The sequence below is a fragment of the Nicotiana tomentosiformis genome, chromosome 7 (assembly GCF_000390325.3).
Source record: "Nicotiana tomentosiformis chromosome 7, ASM39032v3, whole genome shotgun sequence".
Lineage (NCBI taxonomy): Eukaryota > Viridiplantae > Streptophyta > Magnoliopsida > Solanales > Solanaceae > Nicotiana > Nicotiana tomentosiformis.
In genome coordinates, this window is record NC_090818.1 from 55,704,193 (window position 1) to 55,724,525 (window position 20,333).

The following is a 20,333-nucleotide window of genomic DNA, read 5'->3' on the forward strand; positions in this document are numbered from 1 at the left end:
CCTTTACAGAATATAAGCAAATGCGCTTTATTAAAAAAAATTTACCTATGGTCAATAATGAAACAATCTCATCCAACCCTACATCCACTATAAAAGTTTGGTGATTAGTGACTGTTTAAAAAGAGTTTAGTGATAATTAAAATCGCTATAAAAAAGGTAATTTGACAATTAGAATAGTTGAGAGATCATTTGGGCGAGGATTCCAACTGATCGCCGGAATAACCACCGCAAGCAATTTATACATCGAAGTCGCGGCAATTACCAACTGCTGCTAAAATATATTACATTTGTTTACAGCGAACATAGCTTATAGTATTAAAGTAGAGATTCAGTTAAATATACAAAGCAACTTAGAGGCCTCGAATGTGTCAAACCATGAGACAGCATTCACACAAATATACAGCGCTCTTCTAACAATCTCAGCTTCACTCAACATAGAAGAATTAAAGACAATCATTTCAACTAACCCCTCCAGCCACGAGCTTTTAAAGAGTTATTACAAGGCACCCATTGATCATGCCAACGCCGCAATATATTCAGTTTTTTCTATTATTTTGCTTGTATTTGTTTCAAACCGCTGAAAAAATCTAATTATTACTATTTCTTAATTATTTTTAATATTTTATAATTACGACTAGTTTATACCTGATTGAAATAGCATATATAATTTTTTTTAATCCATCAACACATTCACAAACATTAATAATAATTAATAACAAAGTCAGATCAATTTGCTTTAGGTTCGTTTTGTTTGACTATCGCTTTTACTTTTGTTTCCTTCCCCCATAACCTTTTTATTTTTCATATATTGCTTTTGGTTACCGATGATTATTGTGCTTACCTGAGCCAGGGTCTTTCCGAAACAGCCTCTCTATCTGTACAAGGTAGGGGTAAGGTCTGCCTACATACTACCCTCCCCGGACCCCACTTGTGAGAATATACTAGGTATATTGTTGTTGTTGAAAGTCAGATCAATCAATACTCTAAATTTTAAAATGTAAATCTTGTTCAAACATAAATTCATTATCGAATATCATTACAGAAAGTGTAATTCTAATCCTGCCAGAAAGTACTAAGGTATCAATTCATTTGTTCCTGAACAGAGAACTAGGCAGCAGCTGAAGTGCCTCGACCTTGTGGTTCGTGACTAGCAGATGATGAATGTTGTATTTCTACTGGTGACCTTAAGTCAGCAACCTGAAATTAAACAATAATAAAGCTAGTAAATTCACAGCAAGAACTAATCATGATTAGCAACACATTGTACCTTAATCTTAGGCAAGTTAGACCCTACAAAAAGATGATGGGAAGGAATTGGATTTTTGTTCAAAAAAATCTGTCACTGTGACATGCCAAATTTGCTCTGCAGAGAAATTAAGCAGAGAAGGTGTCTAGCAAATTAAACCATGTACGGTACAGTGTTTTAAGACTAGTGATTTAACTTTACACAAAGCAATGATGGAGACCAATGGTAATAAATATATGCGCTTACCAAATGAAGAAAGATGAGCACATATACTATCCAATTAGCTAATATAATGAATCATTTGGCATACCCTGCTCCGCACTCAAGCGACATTCTCCTCAAGAGAGTCCTCTATGCACAAGCAAAGCAAGATGCAAAACTATGAAGGCGGCGTTCAAAAGAATTGATGTATAGAATAACTAAATATTCACGTAGAATAATGTCATTCCCATCATCCTGAATAACTTTCATAATAGTTTAGCAAGTATGTTTTGACTTTTGTAAAAAGAAAACCTTGCGTAAACCGAGATTGCATAACCTGCCAGAAGAAACGGGAAAGAACAAACCATGAAAGGGAGACAATCAAATAAAATTGGGCTACCCGCAAACCTGGAAGCTTTCCCCTTTGTTCATTCGAGTTACATTTACAAGAGGCACTGATAATATTTCAGGCAGCTAGCCTCGATCAGTTTACACAAAGGAACTTTAATAGATCAAATGAAGTCTCTATTAACGTAAACACTGTGCGCTTTGGTGCCTAGACCTTTTCTCCCAGAGGCGGATCTAGGATTTTCGGAGGATGGGTGCACCGTAACTTTTTTTTTTTAAAATTAAACAAAAAGGTTTGTAGGGGATTTGATCCCGACCTTAGGCTATTGGAAATAAGAGACCAAAACCAGTGCACTACTTTGTCTCTTTTGACCATGGGTTCCAATATATATATATATTTTTGCCAAATTATGTACATCATATCTATACTTTAACCCGAGGACCACGGGTTCACGTGAACCATATTTTACACTGTGGATCCGCCTCTGTTTTCTCCTATTACTTCTTCCACAGATCAAAACATGTATTTTATCATGTAAGCACCAGATATTGAACATGCCCTTAAATCTTAATGCACTCCCACAAAAAAACGAATAGATCTCAAAATAACACAAATGCAAACTGAAACTGAAAAAGCAAGTGCATCAAATCTCTATAGCTATCAATAATATCAAAAGTAAGCTCAGTCTGTAGACTGTCAACAAGAATAAAAGTATTTAGTACATAATCCAAGATGCCAACAAACAACCATGCACAACCTTATTTCTCTTCTCAGCAATGTCAAGAGAAATAAGGATCAGACTAATTTCTACAATTCTTCCAGAGATGCCTTGAAAACACTAAGCAAAAATTTATTCCCGTATTGCTCTATTCAAGTTATTTTACCTCTATGCTATTTTGACGGCCACCTTTGGAGTTTCATGTGATTGAAAATGGTAGAAGACAATTCAGTTGACAGGAACTTCAGGTTGACGTTTAAAAGAGGAAGAAAATTGTACTCAAGACCTAAAGAACATCATTCTGCTGGATATTCAATCTAGTTTGGTAATCCTCCCCCGCTATGAAAAGATAAAACAGAAGAGTTTGAAAGAAAAAAGGTTCAGATTAAATTTAAACTTTAGCAAGAATCCTGTTCGTCAGAGACCAATTTGGTATCTATCAGCAAAAATCACTGCTACAGTACGCATAGGGCTGGAAACTCCATATCTCATCAACCCATGACAGAACAAATATACAAGGAGTTTCGGCAGAAAGTTAATAGCATCCAGTAAATCACGAATGCAGCCAGACTGATCAATTGTTCATTACTCAAGAAGAACAGCCGAGAACTAAGCAGCCAAGGGTATGACCTAGTGGTCAATGAAGTGATTGCAAACTTTGGAGATCGTAATTCAAATCCCAACAAAGGAAAAAAAAATACGTTAGGTGATTTTTTTCCCCATCTACCTAACTCTTAGTGGGCAGACCTACCTAGTACTTGTGCTGGTTGGGAAGTACAATGTGCCCGGTGGAATAGTCGAAGTGTGCAAAAATTAGTCCGGACACCATTGTTGTGTGCCCTCCCCCCCACACACACAAAAAGAAAAAAGAAAAAAAAGAAAAGAGAGAATAGCCAATAACTAATCTGCTCTAGTAACTTCTTTTATACTGAAGTAAATCTTCTTAGTCTTACTCTGTAAGATGATGAAATTAAGTTAGTAGTTTCACTGGAGCTGATAATTTCTCAAGATCAATTAATTGAGAGTCTTCTTCCAATGGGTTCATTGTAATACAAACTTCAACACAGCATAAGTTCACATAACTCAAAAGTGTAAAGCAGAAGTAGTGAACATTTATAAGGAATAACTTAAAGAGTTTAATCATCCACCAAGTCAAAACATGAGTTTACCTGATTGGCAGTAGAGTTAGGAAAACCAAGCGGCCTTTGACCCGCAAAGTTTTGATAAAGATAAGACATTTGATCCTCCAAAACTTTAAATCTTGATTTACTCTTTTGCAATTCTGACTCCAACGCTTTAACCTTTGATTTACTCTCTTGTAACTCTAATTTCATTGCTTGCCATTCAGTATTTGATGGGACACCACTGGATGGAGACACTGGCGATCCTCCAGAACTACAAGTGGATCTGAAGAGCTGAGATGGGCATACACCAAATCCCATACCTCGAGCCCGTCCTGGGTGTTCTTTCCCAAAGACATTTATATAGGTATCTGCTTCAGAAGAAGTCCCATCTGCCTGCATATTTAATTGTTCCTGCATATATCATTAATAATGTAATCGTCCTTGCAAATTAACTAATATTATTCCAATGACTATACAAACCCATAAATAAGATGTTGTACTTACACTCCTTTGCCTAGCCTCATCATTAACAAAAGACCCATCTTTTTTCTTGTGAGCAATAGAATACATTTGCCCTCTAGTATAAGGTCTCCCGGCTTTAATTTCCTAGCATTTTGTATCGAATTAGTAACATCATGAAATAACTTTTTTTATAAAATTATCAAAGGTCAACGAATAGATTAACTATACCAGTTCATGCATCGTTCTAGCTATTGACCTCGACCCAAGAATATGAGGAACAGTTTGTTTTTGTCGATTTACACGATTTTTACAAGAAATCTCCTGCATTATTAACAAAAACAAGAAAGTTTAAAAAAGTTGTACCTATTACTAGAACATTTTCAATGTATGCTTATTACCATAGTTTTCTCATTCAATCTATAGTTCAAGAAAAGTGCCCATTGGTCTTTACTGATCCCAGCCGGTGGCAAGTCAATATTGGCATCCTTACCAAGTGATGGGTCATAATTTTCATCAAATAACTTAATCCGCTTGTCCCTCCATTTCCTCCCAATATTTCCGAGTATATACTTCTTGTTCATCTCATCATTTACTTGAAATTTTGGCTTCAAGACAAACATAATAAATTAAAGGTTAGTAAATAAAACAAATAATAAATCATATCTAGTTAGTTAACTATATCTCATACTACCTTTATAGTGTTAGTCCAAACGTGTTCCTTGTATGGTTTTGGAATCTTAGGCCATTTCTCAAAACCAATGGGAAAATATTCAAAGTTGCTTGCAATTGAACCTAGAAATCCTCCCAAAAGGCCAGCTGACTCTCCAACTGGTTGGTTGCGATTATTCCACTCCAAGACAACCTTCTTTCCCATAGGAAGTACAAACATGTCTTGCACCCGCAAATTTGTTTCCTTTACAACTCCCTCCTCATCTAACATGCAAAGTCAATCAATCTATTATTAGTATCCAATATATTAGTCAATGAAACCAATTACACCAAAACTTTAAAATTTAAAACTATATACCAATCACATCAACTATCCAATACTTATTGGACTTTCTCTTGTAAGTGGACAGAGGATTTTCGGCTTCATCCTGAGTTTGTGAAAGACTTTGTCCTTCAGATTGATTTTGAGTATCACGTTGAATTTGAGTTGGCCTAGATCGACTCTTAGGAGGATACCTCTTTCTCTTAGGCATACCTGTAAAACCACAAGTTTAGTAATGCTGTTACAAACAAATGTCTTATTTCTCTAAGTACATGTTTTCGATGTTTTCTGTATGTCCAGTAAAAGGATTTCAGCCTAAACTTTTTTGAGACTGTAGAGAGAATAAAATTTTAGGTAGGAAGAATTCGGCATTTCCGTTAAAATTTTCCTTTTACAAATTTTCTTCGCATGTAACAAACAAATGGAAGTTCGCTGAAGAGAAAATAACTTGAAAATCACTAACCCAAAGGAAAATCTGTCAATAAACACATAAGAAACTGCTGCAATTTTTTAAATCCCCAATTTCAATACCTAGGTCAAAATCTTACTCATCACAAATTCTACAAATTATCTATGATTTGAGGCATGAAATTACCTTGAATGGAACAATAAATTGGAGAGTTTCGGTGGACTTGGTGCCTTTTCACAGCTTCAGCTTTTGAATCGATGGGAGTTCCTCTCTTTCTCTCCTTTTTTTTTTTTTTTTTTTTAGTTGAGAGACATAAATGGAGAAGAAAAAATATTATTTTTAAATAAAAACATTATCAAAGGTCCTAAAAATGAATGTATTTATCAATCAAAGTTTTTCTTATGCGTTTTATTTTGAACTTACCCTGCCCCAATTTATGTGTCATATTCTTTTTAGTCGATATTAGAAAAATATCATACTTTCACATTTAAAAATAATTTAATATTAAATTTCTTATTTTTTAATGAGATAATTTATAACATACAAATATATATTGCTTGTTTTAGACCGTAAGTTTCAAAAAAAAAAATTTTCTTAAACTCTATGGCGAATCAAACACATTTACATAAATTTTATATAAATTAGGACGGAGGGAGTAATATTTAAAACTTCGACTCGGTTTTTTTAAGCGAATGGCTTAATAAAAATTTTAAAAAAATAATAATAATATCATATATTGATTTCACTTTCCAACTATTTGATCCCCAATTGATATCTATAACGGCTAAAAGATTTTATCACTTTTTTCTTGTATTTTATCTTTCTCACTTAAATTTTTTTTGTATTTCACCTAATTTTGACTTTTAAATATCGATCACAAGAGACATTCATGAAAAGCCGTTTTATTTTAGGCAAGAAGATCCAATGTCTTCCTTTTTATTTGCACTAGCCATGGAGTATTTAGGTAAACTTTTGAATGAACTTGAGTCAGATAAAGAGTTAAAGTTTCATCCTAGATTTGCAACATTTGAGATCACTCATTTGAGCTTTGAAGATGATTTGTTACTCTTTGCCAAATGAGATTTAGCTGCAGTAATTGTCTAACACAACTGTTTCATCCAATTTTCAGATGCTTCAATTGTGCATACTATTTTAGGCAAGAGTTCAGTATTTTGGTGGGATGCTACAATGTGAAAGACAGAAGATCTTACAACACTTGGATTTTTCTTGTGGTGAACTTTCTTTCAAATACACTGGTATATATCTATCTACAAAAGAACTCATCTTGTTGCAGTCTGAGCACCTAATAAACAAAAAATATAGCTAGAATCTCATTATGGACGGCAAAAACGTTGTCATATGGTGTAGGATACAATTAGTACAAATTATACTCTAGCATACAAGCATGCTGGGCTCAATCGTGTTGGGTTTAAGCTTGTTATACCTTAAAATAGACCGAATGGGAAATGGAAGGAAAAATAAATTTTTTTTTAATTTTTCTCTTTGACAAAGGGACATTGTCCCATATTGGAGGAGGAAAAGAGTTTTGATGAGTATATATAGAATTGCACTTCTTCTAGTTCTTAAAGAGTTGAGAAGAAGGCAAGCCTTGCGCCGTTGTTGTCGCTTGGCTTCGGGTTCGGCCAATTGATTGATTAATTTTTTGGACTAAATTCATTTGTTAATATCAAGATATTAACACAATATTACTTTATCCAAATTAACTGTTTCTGTAATGTTAATTTTGAGTTGCAGCCTTACATGAAGAGTTGCAACTCTTCGGTATTACCCAATGTTTTGGCTATAAATACACGAACTTTCCCTCAGATTTTCCTTATGAAAATTCTTATTTCTCCTTCTTCCTTCTGCATAATTTTTTTTAACATAAAAGAAAACAGTAAGTATGATTTGCTACTGTTCTTTGAGTTCGTTAGCCACTGGGGTTTGAAGTACCACTACACCAGTGAGGGTAATCCATTCTATCCTGGGAGAAAATAATCCTAAACCTCGGGTACTAGGAGGTAATTAAGTTCCTTAAGAAAACACTATGAATTCATTTATGTTTTTTGAATATAGAATACTAACAAGCTTAAGGAACTTAATGTTTTTTTTTTCTGTATTCATCTTATACTCTGTTTGTGAGAGACTAAATCCTAGTGATTTCTACTCTCATTTTGAAGAATAAAATCTTCGGAATTTCTACTCCTTGGTTGAGATTAAAGTCCTTGGGACTTTCTACTCAATTACGAGATTAAAATCTTTGTGATTTTCTACTTGTTGTGTATTCGGTTTGAAAATATAAAATCTTCACTGTAGTATTTAATCTGTTTCTGTTAAAGTTTATTCGGTTCGAAGATTTTAAATACTTCGTCGTTAATTAATTTTGTTTATGTTGTATGACTAACAGAAATGACAGAAACAGAACCCCTCCCCCCCATCCCCCCGTGGTTGGTTCTACGAGTAATGTTGTTACTTCCAGTTGTTCTGTGTCACCACCGGCTCCGGCGGAAAAGCTAGGAAAAATTTTCTGGATTGATTTCAAACTTTGAAAACAAAAGATGCTCTTCTATTTGCCTACTTTGAGTCTATAGAAGTTCTTCAAGGAGGACGTTCCGGTACCGCCGGAATCAACTCCTGGAAATGAACGTTTTATTGTGACTGAGGCATGGAAGCACTCAAATTTCTTATGCAAGAATTACATTCTTAGCGGACTGGAGGATGATCTTTACAATGTCTATAGTAATGTGAAAATTTCGAAAGAACTATGGGATGCGTTAGAAAAGAAGAATAAAATTGAGGATGCCAGTTTGAAGAAGTTTGTTGCAGCCAAATTTTTGGACTATAAGATGGTAGACAGCAAGCATGTCATTACCCAAGTTCAAGAGTTGCAAGTTATAATTCATGATCTTCTCGCTAAAGGTATAATCTGAATTAATGCTTCTGTTGAAAGTATTAATTTTGTTATTAATTATGAATTTTTTATTGAAGGTTAGGTTATCAATAAGGCATTTCAAGTTACAGCAATAATTGAGAAGTTGCCTCCTTTATGGAGGGACTTTAAGAACTACTTGAAACACAAGCGCATAGAGATGAAACTCGAAAATCTCATCGTTCAATTGAGGATCGAAGAGGACAATAAAGCTGCAGAAAAGAAGACACGTGGAAACTCAACAATTATGGGAGCAAATATTGTTGAGACTGATCCAACTAATTCGAAAAAGAGGAAGAAGTCTTCTGGACCAAAGAACTATCCTAGGAAGAAGTAATTCAAGAAAAACTGCCACAACTGTGGCAAGCTTGGACACAAAGTTGTAGAATGTCGTGCTCCAAAGAAAGAGAAGAAAAAGGGTCAAGCAAATATGGTTGAAACAAATGATGATATTGATGGCTTGTGCGTTATGTTGTCTGAATGCAACTTAATGAAAAATCCTAAGGAGTGGTGAATTGATTCTGGAGCCACCCGCCATGTTTGTGATGTTAAAGAAGCATTTGCTTCATATGCTCCCGCTAGACCCGACGAGACCATTTTTATGAAAAATTCTGCAACGACCAAAATTGAAAGTTATGGAAAGATATTCCTAAAGATGACCTCTGGCAAGGTGGTGACTCTGAACAACGTTTGTCATGTTCCTGAAATAAGGAAAAACTTAGTTTCTATTTCACTTCTCGTTAAGAACGGGTTTAAGTGTGTGTTTGTTTCAAATAAAGTTGTAATAAGTAAGAATGAGATGTACGTAGGAAAATATTACCTTACTGAGGGCCTTTTCAAACTTAATATAATGGTTGTTGACAATAATAAAATCTCAGCTTCTTCTTACTTACTTGAGTCAAATGATTTATGGCATATATGTTTGGGACATGTCAATTATAAAACCTTGCGAATAATGATTAATTTAAAAGTATTACCTAAGTTTGAATGCGACAATCAAAATGTCAAATATGTGTGGAATCTAAGAGCCTGTTTGGCCAAGCTACCAAAAACTACTTCTTTTGAAAAACGCTTTTGCTCAAAAGTGCTTTTTACAAAATAGCATTTTGTATTTGGCCAATTCATTTGAGTAGTATTTTTTGCAAGCTCATTGTGTTTGGCCAATTTTTAAAAAGTACTTTTAAGTATCAAATTATGAAAAGGACAGTAAATGTTCGGTTTGCAATTAGTATTATTTTTTTTAAAATGATTTAAATATTTTTTATAAAATAATTAATTAAAATATAAAACGTAAATTAAAATTTTAAATTAGAAACTCTAATCAATATAAAATATAGTTATTCCAAAGTAATAACATTGAGTATCTAGTATTAATTATTATTTATATGATAATTTAAATATATCAAAATATATTATTTAATATAAATTAAAAATTTACTCTTAGAAATAGGATAAAGAGAATAAAAATGTGATTGAAATAAAAAAGAGAAGAAATGTATGGTAGAAATAAAAAGGAAAAGGAATAAAAATGTTAAATTAATGAGGAATAATTTAAAAAATATCAATTTATTGTAAAGTTATTTTTGTCTATGACAAATTAATTTTCTACTTCTGCTTCTGCTTTTTGGAAGAAGCTAAAATTTGTAGCTTCTCTCCAAAAGCAGAAAAATTGCTTCTACTGTTGCTCAAAAGTATTTTTTTCGTCTTCGCCAAACACCTCAAATTTTTCGAAAAGTACTTTTTAAACTAAAAAATACTTTTGGCCTCCCAGAAACTTGGCCAAACAGGCTCTAAGTATGTTAAACATCCTTATAAGTCAGTTGAAAGAAATTCAAATCCTTTAAACTTAATTCACACAGATATTTGCGACATGAAGTCAATACCATTTCGCGGTGGAAAGAAGTATTTCATAACTTTTATTAATGACAATACTCGATATTACTATGTTTACTTACTTAATAGTAAAGATGAAGCAATAGATGCATTCAAGCAATACAAAAATGAAGTTGAAACGTAACTTAACAAGAAAATCAAAATTATAAGAAGTGATAGGGGTAGTGAATACGAATCTCCTTTTGAAGAAATATGTTTAGAATATGGAATTATTCATCAAACAACGGCCCCCTTACACACCCAATCCAATGGGATTGCGGAAAGAAAGAACTGTTCATTAAAGGAGATGATGAACGCTTTATTGATAAGTTCTGGGTTGCCACAAAACTTATGGGGGGGAGGGGAGCCATTCTTACGACTAATCGGATACTAAATAGAGTACCCCATAGCAAAACGTAATCCATTCTATATGAAAAATAGAAAGTAAGGAAGCCCAACTTGAATTATTTTAAAGTGTGGGGGTGTTTGGTAAAAGTGTAAGTTCCTAAACCCAAAAAGGTAAAGATAGGATTGAAAACTGTTGATTGTATTTTCATAGGATATGCGACCAATAGTAAAGCATATCGATTTCTGGTTCATAAATCAGAAAATTCGGACATTCATAATAATACGGTTATAGAATCAGATAATGCTGAATTCTTCGAAAATATATATCCGTATAAAAGGAATGCGAGTCGATTGGTGAAGGATCTAAACGACCTCGGGAAGAAACAAAAGAAAGTACGTTTAATCAGGAGGATCCAAAACGTAGTAAACGTCAAAGAACGTCTACTTCATTTGGACCAAAGTTTGTGACTTTTTTATTGGAAAATGAGCCTCGGATATTTAAAGAAACTATGTCTTCTTCGGAATTATTATTTTGGAAAGAGGCAGTCAATAGTGAAATATAATCCATATTGAACAACCATACATGAGAATTGGTTGATCTTCCTCCTGAAAATAAATCGTTGGGTTCTAAATGGATTTTTAAGAGGAAAATGAAAGATGATGGCACTATTGATAAATATAAGGCAAGACTTGTGGTCAAATGGTATAGACAACGAGAAGGTCTTGTCTATTTTGATACATACACTCCAGTTACAAGAATTATGTCCATATAAACTTTAGTAGCATTAGATACGGTATATGGTCTTGAAATTCATCAAATGGACGTTAAGACGGCCTTCTTAAATGGAGATTTGAGGAAGAAATCTACATGGAACAGCCCGAAGGGTTTGTTGTTCCAAGTAAAGAAAAGAAGGTATGTAGACTTATTAAGTCCCTTTACGGACTAAACACAAGCACCCAAATAATGGCATGCGAAATTTGACCAAATAATGTTGTCAAATAGTTTTAAGATAAATGAATGTGATAAATGTGTGTACAATAAAAATATTCTAAATCACATAGTCATTGTTTGCTTATATGTGGATGATATGCTGAAAATGAGTAATGACATTGCCAACATAAATGCAACTAAGCGTATGCTAACCACCAAGTTTGATATGAAAGACTTGGAGTTGCCGATTTAATTCTGGGTATTAAGATCCATAAGACTCCTCAAGGTCTGGCATTGTCGCCATCTCATTACATTAAAACAATACTTGAAAAATTCAAGCACTTAGATTTTAATGTTGCAAAGACTCCAATTGACGTGAATCTTGCACTTGCAAAGAACAAAGGCCAAAGCATATCACAATTGGATTATGCTCATGTGTTGGGATATTTAATGTATATCATGAATTGTACTCGACCAGATATATCGTGCGTTATAAGTAAATTGAGTCGATACACGAGTAATCCAGGTCAATCTCATTGGATGGCGATGAAATAAGTTTTGGGATATTTAAAACATACCCAAGACTTTGATTTGCACTACAGTAATTACCCTACGGTGATTGAGGGGTACTGTGATGCAAATTGGATTACCGGTTCAACTGATTCTAAATCCAAAAGTGGATATGTATTCACTATTGGTAGAGGAGCGGTATCTTGGAAGTCGTCCAAATAAACTTGTATTGCCCGCTCTACAATGGAGGCTGAGTTTATAGCCTTAGATAAAGCTCGTGAAGAAGTTAAATTGCTCCGAAATTTCTTGGAAGATATTCCATTTTGGCCCAAACTATTGGCCCCAATATGTATACATTGCAATAGTCAAGCGACAATTAGAAAGGCTGGGAACGTTATGTATAACGGTAAATCTCCTCATATACGACGAAGACATAAAACCGTTAGGCAATTACTCTCTAAAGGAATTATTACGATTGACTACGTAAAGTCAAGCGATAATATGTCGGATCCACTTACGAAAGGCCTAACTAGAGAGGTAGTTGAGAAATCATCGAAGGGAATGGAACTATGGCCGTGAACAAGTCATTGTGGCGGTAACTCTACCTAGAAGACTGGAGATCCCAACATCTAGGTTCAAGGAGATCAAACAAAGTCATTAATAACGGTTCAACATTGTCAACTACAATATTTTGGTCCATTCTCGTGATGAGACAATGTTCAATACCAAGGATAAAGCATTAAAGCTTTTAAATGGTTTCTAAATTTGATACGGGGTATATCAAATTGTGTATCTACGGGATGACACGTTTAGGAATCACCTATGTAAGTGTGAAGTGTTAGCCGCTTCAAGGAGAATTTTGTAAGGCCAGTTCTCTACGCACTTATGAAATCAAGTGGTATTCATGGCTGAAACGAACACAACAATAGAACCAAAGATGGTTAAGGGTTGATTGTATAATGTATGGTTGTCTAGGTATACACCAAAGTTCGACGGTTCAAAGAAATCAAATCTACCAATTGACCAAGTATATATTTCCGTGATATAAACATTCCCCATTCATATGGGAGATTGTTGGGGTTTTAAGCTTGGTTTAGCTTAAAAGAGGGTGAATGAGAAATGGAGGAAAAAATAATAATTTGATTTTCCCTCATCTACAAAGAAACATTGTCCCATATTGGAGGAGGAAAGCTCATTTATTGAGTATATATATGATTACACTTCTTCTAACTCTTAAAGAGTTGAGAAGAAGGCAAGTCTCGCGCCGTCGTCGTCGTCGTTCGCTTGGCTTCGTCTTTGGCTACGACGAATTCAGATTCGGTCAAATGATCTGATTGATTGATAAAAAAATTATTTCTCCTTCTTCCTTCTGCATTGTTTTAAGAGAAAGAAAGCAGTATGTGTGATTTGCTACTGTTCTTTGAGTTCGTTGGTCACTGGGGTTTGAAGTACCGCTACACCAGTGAGGGTAATTCGTTCTATCCTAGGAGAAAATAATCCTAAACCTCGGGTACTAGGAGAGGATTAAATTCCTTAAGAAAACACTGTGAATTTAGTGGGCTCGGATTAATTTCTATTCTTCTATATTTCTAATTTTATTTTAATTTTATATTTGAATATATTTTTGAATACAGATACTAACAACCATATCTAACAAAACTCACATATAAGGAATCTGTTATCTAGAAAACTTATTCCTACATGATTTTGGTTGTGAATCCTAATTAGACATAAATAAAATAAACTAGTAAATATCAAATTCTAGACGACGTAGGAATACTAATTAATCTTGATTTAATTTCCAACAGCCTCCAATATGAAGGAAAATATTTTATTGTTAATCTCTAAAAGCTCTCTACACCTATCACAAAATCTCCACACAATAAAATAAGTTATTAATATCCATATTTATAATAGTACGAAATATATTTCAACTAGAAACAGGAAAGTCTATTCCTATATTAATTCTAACTACAAATTCTATTTAGACATGAAATAAACTAGCAAATACCAAATCCTAAATAATTTTGGTATCATACTACAACTTTGAATTAGTTTTCTAACATTCTCCCATAATTCAAAGTTGTATCCGTCTCTCTTGTTCGTTGTGTTGTTTTGTTGGGGCACTTCTCTCCAACTTCTACTTTTATTGAAGCGCATGTCTCCAACTCCCTTGTTGATGTGCCACCAACAACCAATTTTGTTGAAGCACTTGTCTTTAACTCTCGTTAATGTACTTTGTCACCAACACTCAATTTTGTTGAAGCACATGTCTTCAACTCTCGCTGATGTACTTTGTCACCAACACCCTATTTTTGTTGAAGCACATGTCTTCAACTCCCGTTGATGCACTTTGTCACCAATATCCAATTTTGTTGAAACACATAATCAACTTCCAACTTTTTTAAACCTCTCTCCAACTTTTAGAGAAGAGTTTCTTCATCTTGTGCTATATTTGTTCGTACCTCTTTAAACTTATTTTTTTCTTGAATCTGTCTTGAAACTTTTCATCGAATAATATAATTTTGTTGACAACTACTATGATTTTGACAACATATTTTTTGGCCTGACAGGTGGCACACATTGGCTAGCGCCGTCCGTCGGCAGCGGAAGCTACTTGATTCTCTCCCAAGATCGTAGAAGCTCTGATACCAATATGAAGGAAAATATTTTATTATTAATCTCTAAAAGCTCTCTACAACTATCACAAATCTCCACACAATAAAATAAGCTATTAATATCCCTATATAATAGTACGAAATATATTAAAACTAAAAATAGGAAAGCCTATTCCTATATTAATTCTAACTACAAATCCTATTTAGACATGAAATAAACTAGCAAATACCAATTCCTAAATAATTTTGGTATCATACTACAACTTAATTAGTATTCCAACATTCAATAATAACCTTTAAAGATGAAATTGTATGTCGTCTTCTTTGATGAGCTTGACAACAAGTAAGCAGTCTGTTTCCACTTCTAACTTGTTAGTTTACAACTATGTATATAGTGTAGTCTTGTCCCACAATGGAATAGGAGTAGTATGTCCTTGTATAGTATAGCTATAAATAAAGACCTCTTGTATTGTATTGAACATCCAATATCAATAACATATTTTCTCCCGCGCCTTCTCATATGGTATCAGAGCAATTGTGAGAGATTTATCGCTGTGCATAAATTTCAGCAATTCCGGGAAGAGAAATCAGTCAGCAAAAGTCTTTTTCCGGCGACTCTTTTTTAAGGTTGTTTTGCGTCTGCTTCGTCTCCGTCAGTGTTGTGCAAAATCCAACACTACCACAAGAATCGTCATTGTCCGGCGACCAAACCCCAGTGAAAATCTCTGGCAGCAGCCTCCTCACGCGCCTCCACGCGCCTGCGCGTATGACCACTTCCGGCCATTTTTTGAAAAATTTCCTTCAGAACAGTTGGGTCGTCTGGTAATTCCGATCCTACCCCTACTGTTTTCATTTAATTCCGACCACTTTGAGTTTTTTCCGGCAACTACAGTATTTCATTATTCTATTTCTGTGTTTCCTTACTCTATTTAAGTGGATAATAGTTGATTCTTTCTCTTATTTGGTAATAATTTGCAACAATGTCTTTGGGATTTGATGCTTTTGGGTCTAGAAACAAGAGTTCTGGAAGCTCTAGTGCTATTATTACCTCGGAACCTTTAATGGGAGGTTCAAACTACTTAGCTTGGGCTTCATCTGTCGAGCTGTGGTGTAGAGGCCAAGGTGTTCAAGATCATCTAATCAAACAGCCTAGCGAAGGAGATGAAAAGGCAATAGCACTTTGGGCAAAAATCGATGCTCAGTTATGTAGCATCTTGTGGCAATCTATTGATTCCAAGTTGATGCCCTTGTTTCGTCCATTCCAGACATATTATTTGGTTTGGGCAAAGGCACGCACCTTATACACTAATGACATATCTCGCTTCTATGATGTGATATCGCGGATGACAAACTTAAAGAAGCAGGAATTAGATATGTCTACTTACTTGGGTCAAGTACAGGCAGTCATGGAGGAATTTGAGAAGTTGATGCCAGTTTCTGCTAGTGTTGAAAAACAACAAGAGCAGTGACAGAAGATGTTTCTCGTTCTTACCCTTGCTGGACTTCCTAATGATCTTGATTCAGTACGCGACCAGATTTTGGCTAGTCCGACTGTCCCGACAGTTGATGAATTATTCTCTCGATTACTCCGCCTTGCTGCAGCACCAAGTCACCCAGTGATCTCATCACAGATACTTGATTCCTTTGTTCTTGCATCCCATACAGTGGATGTTCGGGAATCTCAAACTATGGAGCATAGACGAGGAGGAGGTCATTTTGGAAGATCTAGACCCAAGTGTTCTTATTGTCACAAACTTGGACACACTCATAAAATGTGCTATTCCTTACATGATCGTCTACCCAAAAATGCTTACATTTCTCAGACCGAGACTACAGGTAACCAGGGATTTTCTTTATCTAAAGAAGAATATAATGAGCTCCTTCAGTATCGAGCAAGTAAGCAGACATCTCCACAAGTAGCCTCAGTTGCTCAGACTGATACTTCTGTTACTGGTAATTCTTTTGCTTGTGTTTCCCAGTCTAGCATTCTTGGCCCATGGGTCATGGACTCAGGCGCTTCTGATTACATCTCCGATAATATATCACTTTTGTTAAATATTGTATATTCACAGTCTCTTACCACTGTTACTTTAGCTAATGGATGTCAAACTAAGGCAAAATAAGCTGGACAAGCTAATCTCTTATTTTCTATCACCCTAGATTCTGTTCTTTATGTCCCTGGCTGTCCTTTTAGTTTTGTATCTGTTAGTCGTTTGACCCGTGGCCTCCATTATGGTATATATTTTATTGATGATTCTTTTATTATGCAGGACCGCAGTACGGGACAAATAATTGGTACATGACGTGAATCAGAAGGCCTTTACTATCTTAACTCACTCAATCCTTCCACAACATGTCTAGTTACAAATCCTCCAGATCTAATCCACAGACGTTTAGGACATCCGAGTTTATCCAAACTTCAGAAGATGGTGCCTACTTAATCTAGTTTGTCTACATTAGATTATGAGTCGTGTCAGCTTGGGAAACATACTCGAGCCTCCTTTTCACGTAATGTTGAGAGTCATGCAGAATCTGTCTTCTCCTTAGTTCATTCTGATATATGGGGTCCTAGTAGAGTTAGTTCAACCTTGAGATTTCATTATTTTGTTAGTTTCATTGATGATTATTCAAGATGTACTTGGCTTTTCTTAATGAAAGATCGTTCTAAGTTATTTTCTATATTCTAGAGTTTCTGTGCTGAAATCAAAACCAATTTGGTGTTTCTATTCGCATTTTTCGCAGTGATAATGCCTTAGAATATTTATCTTCTCAGTTTCAGCAGTTTATGACTTCTCAAGAAATTATTCATCATACATCTTATCCTTATACCCCTCAGCAAAATGGGGTTGCTGAGAGAAAGAATGGGCACCTTATTGAGACTGCTCGCACACTTCTAATTGAATCTCGTGTTCCGTTATATTTTTGGGGTGATGCAGTTCTCACAGCTTGTTATTTGATTAATCAAATGCCTTCTTCTCCCATCAAGGATCAGATTTCGTATTCAGTATTATTTCCCCAGTCATCCTTATACTCTCTTCCACCCTGTATTTTTGGGAGCACGTGTTTTGTTCACAACTTAACCCCTGGGAAAAATAAGTTAGCTCCCCGTGCTCTCAAGTGCGTCTTCCTTGGTTATTCTCGTGTTCAGAAGAGATATCGTTGTTATTCTCCAAATCTTCGTAGGTACCTTATGTCAGCTGACGCCACATCTTCTAACACTAAACCTTTCTTTACTTCTGCTGACCACCATGATATATCTGAGGTCTTACCTATGCCGACCTTTGATGAGTTTACTATAGCTCCTCCTCTGCCTTCGACCACAGAGGTTTCATCCATACCAACCGTTGAGGAGTCTAGTGTTGTTCCTCCTAGTTCCCCAACCACATGAACACCACTCTTGACTTATCATCGTCATTCGCGCCCTACATCAGGCCCAACTGGTTCTCATCCTGCACCTGACCCTGCTCCTGCTGCGGACCCTGCTCCTAGTACACCGATTGCACTTTGGAAAGGTATACGGACCACACTTAACCCTAATTCTCATTATGTCAGTTTGAGTTATCATCGTCTGTCATCTCCCCATTATGCTTTTATATGTTCTTTGTCCTCGGTTTCCATCCCTAAGTCTACAGGTAAAGCGTTGTCTCATCCAGGATGGCGACAGGATATGAGTGACGAGATGTCTGCTTTACATACAAGTGGTACTTGGGAGCTTGTTCCTCTTCCCTCGGGTTACTGTTGGTTATCATTGGATTTATGTAGTCAAAGTTGGTCCCGATGGCCATATTGATCGACTTAAGGCCCGTCTTGTTGCCAAAGGATATACTTAGATATTTGGGCTCGATTACAGTGATACCTTCTCTCCCATGGCTAAAGTGGCTTCAGTCTACCTTTTTCTATCCATGGTTGCGGTTCGTCATTGGCCCCTCTATCAACTGGACATTAAGAATGCCTTTCTTCACGGTGATCTTAAGGATGAAGTTTATATGGAGCAACCACCTGGTTTTGTTGCTTAGGGGGAGTCTCGTGGCCTTGTATGTCGCTTGCGTCGGTCACTTTATAGTCTAAAGTAGTCTCTTCGAGCCTAGTTTGGTAAGTTCAGCACGGTTATCCAGGAGTTTGGCATGACTCGTAGTGAAGCTGATCACTCTGTGTTTTATAGGCACTCTGCTTCAAGTCTCTGTATTTATCTGGTAGTCTATGTTGATGATATTGTTATTACTGGTAATGATCAGGATGGTATTACCAATCTGAAGCAGCAATTTTTCCAGCACTTCCAAACTAAGGATCTAGGCAGATTGAAGTACTTTCTAGGCATTGAGGTTGCCCAGTCTAGCTCGGGTATTATTATTTCTCAAAGAAAATATGCTTTAGACATTCTTGAGGAGACATGGATGATAGGTTGCAGACCTGTTGACACTCCGATGGATCCGAATTCTAAAGTTCTGCCAGGACAGGGGGAGCCGCTTAGCGATCCTGCAAGCTATAAGCGACTGGTTGGAAAATTAAATTATCTCACAGTGACTAGACCCGATATTTCTTATCCTGTGAGTGTTGTAAGTCAGTTTATGAATTCTCCATGTGATAGTCATTGGGATGCAGTTGTCCGCATTATTCGGTATATGAAATCGGCTCCAAGCAAAGGGTTACTGTTTGAGGATCGAGGTCATGAGCAGATCGTTGGATACTCAGATGCTGATTAGGCAGGATCACCTTCTGATAGACGTTCTACGTCTGGATATTGTATTTTAGTAGGAGGCAATTTGGTGTCCTGGAAGAGCAAGAAACAGAATGTAGTTGCTCGGTCTAGTGTAGAAGCAGAATATCGAGCAATGGCTATGGCAACATGTGAGCTAGTCTAGACCAAATAATTGCTCAAGGAGTTGAAATTTGGTGAAATCAGTCGGATGGAACTTGTGTGCGATAATCAAGCTGCCCTTCATATTGCATCAAATCCGGAGTTCCATGAGAGAACTAAACACATTGAGATTGATTGTTACTTCGTCAAAGAAAAGATACTTTCAGGAGAGATTGCTACAAAGTTTGTGAGGTCAAATGATCAACTTGTAGATATTTTCACCAAGTCTCTCACTGGTCCTCGTATTGGTTATATATGTAACAAGCTCGGTACATATGATTTGTATGCACCGACTTGAGGGGGAGCGTTAGTTTACAGCTATGTATATAGTGTAGTCTTGTCCCACATTGGAATAGGAGTAGTATGTCCTTGTATAGTATAGCAATAAATATGGACCTCTTATATTATATTGAACATCCAATATCAATAACATATTTTTTTCCGTGCCTTCTCACATATCTCTTTACAATTTCTTTTTTGGGTGCTAATTATAGTCCTTGTTAGATGCCCTACAGTTACGTGGTGAGGATTGAGGTGGGTCTCAACTTAGCTAAATATCACAATAACCACTTTTCTTGATCATCTCAAAAAATCCTCCAAAAGTAGCATCTTCGGTTAGGGTCTTTACACTGCCATCACTATTCAATTTAATCTTTCCTTGCACAATCTCTAATATGTTTGCTTATAAGTTCCGTAGGTAGACATTTCTTTTCAATCAAAATTCGATTTTCTTCTTTTCGTATATACATACCACATAATTGAAAATA

At 35.6% G+C, this 20,333-nt stretch overlaps 1 protein-coding gene across 1 annotated transcript; it reads right to left on the reverse strand.

Annotated features, from left to right (window-relative positions):
* Window positions 1-971: 971 nt before the first annotated feature.
* Window positions 972-5,841, reverse strand: LOC104109606 (uncharacterized). Its single transcript, XM_009618953.4, has 8 exons — window positions 5,687-5,841; window positions 5,128-5,304; window positions 4,792-5,033; window positions 4,499-4,705; window positions 4,329-4,421; window positions 4,143-4,244; window positions 3,684-4,049; window positions 972-1,197 (listed from the first exon to the last, which is right to left on the reverse strand). The coding sequence occupies exons 2-8, from the start codon at window positions 5,300-5,302 to the stop codon at window positions 1,108-1,110; spliced, it is 1,275 nt and encodes a 424-aa protein (XP_009617248.1). The 5' UTR covers window positions 5,303-5,304; window positions 5,687-5,841; the 3' UTR covers window positions 972-1,107.
* Window positions 5,842-20,333: the final 14,492 nt, after the last annotated feature.

Excerpts from the sequence above, each read along its gene's own strand:
- LOC104109606 (XM_009618953.4), bottom strand. The coding sequence starts at position 5,302 with ATGCCTAAGAGAAAGAGGTATCCTCCTAAGAGTCGATCTAGGCCAACT. Across the intron at positions 4,706-4,791 it reads TTTGGACTAACACTATAAAG|CCAAAATTTCAAGTAAATGA; the intron begins GTAGTATGAGAT and ends TTTGTCTTGAAG. Across the intron at positions 4,422-4,498 it reads GATTGAATGAGAAAACTATG|GAGATTTCTTGTAAAAATCG; the intron begins GTAATAAGCATA and ends TTAATAATGCAG.